This window comes from Varanus komodoensis, unplaced genomic scaffold (assembly GCF_004798865.1).
Source record: "Varanus komodoensis strain SLA01 unplaced genomic scaffold, ASM479886v1 scaffold71, whole genome shotgun sequence".
Lineage (NCBI taxonomy): Eukaryota > Metazoa > Chordata > Lepidosauria > Squamata > Varanidae > Varanus > Varanus komodoensis.
In genome coordinates this window covers 2002573-2008434 of record NW_025336360.1, presented here as the reverse complement: position 1 = coordinate 2008434, position 5862 = coordinate 2002573, and the positions used below count along the sequence as shown (strand labels likewise).

The following is a 5862-nucleotide window of genomic DNA, read 5'->3' as shown; positions in this document are numbered from 1 at the left end:
CTGCAAAGCATCTGGAAGTCTCGGAAAAGGAGAGGGCTAAAAGCCTTTGGGTAGAGGCTTCGGCAAGGGGTGGCATAGAAATGTAATAATAATAATAATAATAATAATAATAATAATAATAATAATAATAATAGATGAGCCGGTAGCCTGAAACACGGGCAGCTGCTGGTTGCTTCCCCTCGCCCTGTGCCTTTCGTGGTGTCCCTCTTCCACGAGGCCATGCGAGGGAGCCAGTCTGCTGCCCCTTCAGAAAAGCGCTGCAGGAGGCCCTCCTGTGCATCAATCGACGCAGAAAGGAAGCGCCAGCGTGTGCACCCGGTTGTGATTCTACAGAACAGACGGTCTGATCCAACGTGATGGAAGTTGTCCTTTTAAAACCTGTTAAAGCTGAGTTGCATCGTTGAACACCTTCCAGTGAACGTCTTGGGGCACGATCCAATCTCTCCCCTGCGCTTGACCGACATAACCTTTGGCCCGTGGCGTCTTCCGTGACTGTTCTTCAGTGAGGTCCAATTTGGACTGAGGGCATCTGGGACAGCAGACAACGCAATTTCCACGCCGTTGCAAGTCTTTTCTCAGTTTAAAGCAGGGGGGCGTGTTTAAGAAAATTGGGGGAATACCCCATGCATGGGCACATGGAAAAGAATCCTACAGCCCACCTGACCGAGCTGCATTCTGGGGCCTTTTTCTGCCTAAATGCACACAGTTCTCTGCCCTTAGACATGACCCACCTAGAGAAAACAACCTTTTATTCCAAAATTTATTTATTTAGAAGGCTTCTATGGCACCCCATTTGCCAAAGCCTCGGAGCAGCTCACAATAGTTTTAGTTATTCTTTGTGGGGAGTCCTTGTATAAATCTTGCTATAAAAAGGCACGGTTCAACTATTTCCTGCCCTGCTCAGCAAGACATGTTGGCTGAAAGCCCAGACATAAGATAGGAGGTGCACGTAACCGTCTTTAAGTTCATTTTCTGTTATGCTCCTGTAACGTCTTGTTTTTTCTCCACCGGAGACTGTGTTTGCACATCACAGAGTTCCGTGGGTCTGGATTCTGCGTCATCCAGCCACTGGTGGGCTTCTCGCCAACATGTTGAGGGGCTTCCTTAGGGCATGGCTCACTTTCTTTTAGTTCCTTCAGCCTGGGACAAGATCCCGTGGCCCTCCTGGATGGTGCTGCAGTGTGGGGGGAAAGAGCGGCCCCGATCCTGCTGCCATCCGAAGATAGAGGAGGGACGGGTGTTGGCACCAGAGGCTGGTACCTCTGTGGAGCTCCTTATCCATTGCTGTTTTCCTGTTGAGCGTGGTCCTCACTATGGCCCGCCATGCCCATTTATCCGGCCCACCTTTTGACTATGCAAGCCCGGGTCGGCCAGGCTGGGGGAGGCTGGTCCCACGCCCGCCACCCCTGCTGCGCATGCCTCTGCCACCTCACCTTGTCGCGCCAGGCCTGACGCCTTGCTGCACCCACTGTTACAGTTTTGGTTCCAGGAGAAGGTATCTTTTCTCCAGCTATTTTAAAAGTTGATTTGACTGGTAAATTTTGATCTTAACTGGACCCTATTCCTGGCTTATAGTTTTATCTTGATTTTAAATCTTTATTTTAAAGTTTTCAGTGTAATGATTTTAATTTTAACTTGTTGGATTCTGTTCCTTTACAATTTGGATGTTCTTGTTCTTATTCTGCTGTTGTAGATGTTATGCCGTTTCAAACATTTTGCAAGCTGCTCAGAGAACCCAGGTGTGAGCTAATATAGCGGTGAAATAGCAAAATGAAATAAATAGTTCCACGACTTCTGTCCAGAAGTGCAAATGGGACACCGTGCGATGGATGCACGGTCGGGCCGCACAGCCCCGCCGATCTGCCACCTCCACAGCTGCTTTCCTTGGCTTGGTTCTTTGGCCTGGAAAAGTGGACCCCACGGGCTGGGGGAATGGCTGGCTGCTCGGGTTCTTTGCTCCGTTTGGAAGGAGCACTGCTGCTTGACTGGCCTTGCCCGGATGCCTCCTTGCCGAAGCGCCTTGTTGGCCGGCCCTTCCCGCCAGGGAGGAGGGCTTTAAAGCAACCATGGGCTGTCAGAGTAGGACCGGTTCAGCCGGCCGCGGAGGCAGTGGGCTCTCCGTGCCGCACGCCACGAGGAGGCCCACAGCTGCTCTGCATCCCCGAAGCTCCCCCCCCCCCCGTGCAACATTTCCTGCAAAATCACGTTTTTAATTACTAGGAAAGAGATCTCTAAATAAGGAAGTGCCATCAGAATGGGAAATTGCATCGAAGGGGGGCTTTTGCCTTTCCTCCTCCTTTGCAAAAGGCCTCTTTTCCTGAATGCGAGAATCGAGCGTGCCTTGAATCTAATTCCAAAGTCGGCATGTGCTGGGGGTCAGATATTGAGCAGAGTGAGACTGGCCTTCGGTCAGGTGTGGATAATAGCACCCTGCTCCCTCCACGCGTTGAGCACTGGGGTGGCAGCCGTCCCCAGTTCTGTGCCTTCTGGCCGTTTCAGGCCCCAGCGCCCGCCAGGCCTGCCCTTGTGGCCAACCAGCTGGGATGACGGGCCTGCGGGAGCACTTGGTTTGGGAAGCCGGGCTGGAACGTTGGGTTTGGAACCGCATGGGGTGGGCGAGGTTCTAAGATGGGGTGCCACCATGGAAAAGTCCCTCCATCTGGCTCCCTTGGATATGCACGTAAAGGCTACAGGAGGCCTTGCAGCTCTCAGCAAACAGGAGCATTGATAGGGAGACGGTGCTTAGGGCAAAGGATCACCATGGAACTTTTGCCCAGACATATCAGCAACCCACACAATTCTCCGAGCAAAGGTGTAACATGCTGACTGCCGTGTTCAGCAACTTGGCTTCTGAATTTTGCCCAGCTGCTCTTTCTGGGCTAGTCTCAAGGGAGGTCCCACATGGAATACTGTGAGCCCTCCTGGCAGGAGGTTGGCAAAGGAGAGCTCGCTGTGGGCAGAAGAAATCCACGGTACTGGGATGTGTACCGGGCATCGCTGGCGTACCAGCCAGAGCTGGTAAAAGGCATCCTAGTCACAGAGTACTGAATGATTGGGGTCGGACACCACAGTGCCCCCACTCAAGGGTGGAGTATGGGTTTCTCCTGAACCGTGGGTTGCTCTTGAATCCTGAGCTATTGGGTTGTCTAATAAACCCACCGACCCCTGCTGCAAAATGCGGCACCAGGACCCAACGACCATGGACTCTTTTCATGGGTGGTCTATGATTAGTAAGCCCTGGCTTGTGGATATAGCTGGGTTCAGACAACACAATAGCCCATGCTTCAGTGATATCCTACATGTTGATATCTTATACTGGTGGATTTTATCCTTGCACTGGTGAATTTCAGTGAACTAAATGGCAAAATTTTGCATGTTCGGGCTGATTCTCTTTGCTCTTTATCAAGGGGTAGCAAGCAACTTTTCTTTGCTGCTGTAATGAATCAGGGTAAAGAAGCAGGTCTAAAGCACGGATTGTGGGAGCGATGTTAGTTGTGGGCCTCGCTACTGAAATTGCACATCCAGCTTTCTAAAGGGACCCTTGTCAGATCATTAAGGGAATTACCCAGCTAGTCCGTGGCCCAAAAGAAAACAACTCCCCGTTCCATCGGCCATGGAAGAACACATGCTGTAGACAAAGAACAATAAACAGGTGGGCTGAAAGCTTGAAAGGAGGGACACAGGGACCTGCTATCGTGTTCCTGGCTGTGAAAGTTGGCGGGAAGGCTCCAGCTACCCAGTTTAATCCTGTTTTATCCAGAGGCTGAAACAGATACGTGCTGTCAGGCATTTGCACTTTTATAAAATCTAGTACCATGTTACTGATAGGACCATTGCACATTTTGATCATGGAGAGAATTGCAGGCAGAACGAGTTTGTATTCTTGCCAAGGGTTGGGAGCATGTAGTGAGGGAGTTAATGATTAATGCACTTCTGGTAGCTGTTTTCCTGATGCTGAAGTGGCTTAAAGCCAACTCGCTGATAATCGGACAGCGCTGCAATAAAAACGCGGAGCCACGGAAGCCGTGTTTGCTACTGTGGAGCCCGGTGTGATTGCTCCAAAGTCTCTCTCTCTCCCTGCTGGAGCTTGCTAGTAAAAGAAGGTGTTTCTTCTGGAATTGCCACGGAAAGAAATGGACAAGTGTGAACCTGTTGAAGAAACAGCTGCGGGGATGGAAAATGTGGAGGCACAGGACAAATGCGTGGAAAACACAGGCGAGGTCGAATGCGGTGCTCCTGTTGTGGACTTGTCGTGTTCAGCATCTCCTGTGGAGCAGCCGTGTCCAGGCGTCCCACCCAAATCGGCTTCAGACACCAACTCTCCGAGCTGCTCAGCACCACCGTTGTCGGCATCCGTTGCTCCAGACGGCTCTGTCGTTCCGGCGCAGCAAGCAGGCTCCCCGGGTCCCTCGGAAAGCTGGACTGCAGACGAGGACTGTCTCATCTGTGTTAACCACTACAGCCTTAGCAGGCTGCCCAAAGTTCTGTCTTGCCAGCACGTCTTCTGTGCCGTCTGCCTGAAGCTTCTCCTGCACAACGAAGACCAAGCGTGGCGCATCAGCTGCCCCATCTGCCGAAAGGACACCACCGTCTTCGGAGGCCTCGTCAGCACCCTTCCCACCCCGGAGGAGGCCTTCTGGCACCTCCCGGCAAGCCCTGGCCTGGGTGGGGAGGCGACCTTCTTCCCAGACCATCTGACCGCAGCGCTCCCGGCCCACGGAATCTTCTACATCCGCCAAGATGATGAAAGCGGCGGCGGCAGCAACAACAGGGTGGCGGCCAGGAGGCTGCTCTTCCTTGTGCTGCTCCTGGTGTCCCTGGTCATCCTGGCGCTCCCGTTCCTGTACACAGGGCTGCTGAAGTGGGCGCTGTGCATCGTCGTGGGCTGGGGAGCGGCCATGGCCTTGGTGCTGTGCTGGAGCCCGAAGTGGCAGTGCGGCTGCACCGGCGTTTGGTGCTCGCCTGGGCCAAAGACGGCCGGACATGTCCTGCCGCCCGTCTAGAAGGCTCCCCGCCCGCGCTTTAGACTTGGGCGAGGTTGCATCTTGCTGGGAGTCCGACAAGGACCTGCTCTCTCTCCCTGCGATGTTACAGCGGGTGGCACCCTCCATCTCCGCGTAGCGGTTTTGAACTTGGGGGTCATGGTCTGAAGACTTGCTTTGCTGGCCTGGCACAGAAATGGAATGACTGATGGATGAGAAAGAGGCAGGACGAGACGCGTCTAGAAGGGGGGGGGGTACACTGCACATCTCGAGCGCACTCCAGCGTCGTCCCAGAGCCAACGTTGCGCCTGGCCGCACGAAGAGCCATTTCTGTTCCCTCCCCTGCTGTATTTATTTATTTATTTGTAGTGTTTATACGGCTAAGGATAATAAAATCCCTGCCTACTGAAACCATTGTAAATTGGTATTATTAAAATCACTTCGAAAATACAATCGAAAAACAATTCCAATGACAATATGAATGCAGAGCCGTTGAGGAGCTGCCAGGAAATGCCGAGGTCAGCAGCAGCACAACTGCTCGGTCAGTGTGTTTGTCTGTTGTGTGGCTACACGCCGCCAAGTCACCTCTGACTTACGGTATCTCCCCCAAATGTTCTGACGTGGTGGGGGCCTTCTCAGCTCCAGTCAGCCCACAGCTGCAGCTTCCCAAATGCGTGTCGGTGCATCTCCGTGTTGGTCCTCCTTTCCTCCTTCTGCCTTCGACTTTTCCTGGCATCATGGTCTTCCCCAGAGCGCCTGGCCTTCTCATGAAGTGCCCAAAGTACAACACCCTCAGTTCTGCTTTTCAGGGAAGCCTCGGCTTGATTTGGTCTGGGGCCCACGTTCTTGTCCTTCTTCCAGTCTGGGGTATTTGCAAAGC

General features: G+C 52.9%; 1 protein-coding gene across 1 annotated transcript; it reads left to right on the top strand.

Moving 5' to 3' along the window:
* The first annotated feature begins 4133 nt into the window (after nt 1-4133).
* LOC123034722 (E3 ubiquitin-protein ligase RNF186-like) lies at nt 4134-5003 on the top strand. Its single transcript, XM_044452311.1, has one exon. It carries the CDS (start codon nt 4134-4136, stop codon nt 5001-5003), a length of 870 nt encoding a protein of 289 aa, XP_044308246.1.
* The last annotated feature ends 859 nt before the right edge of the window (nt 5004-5862 follow it).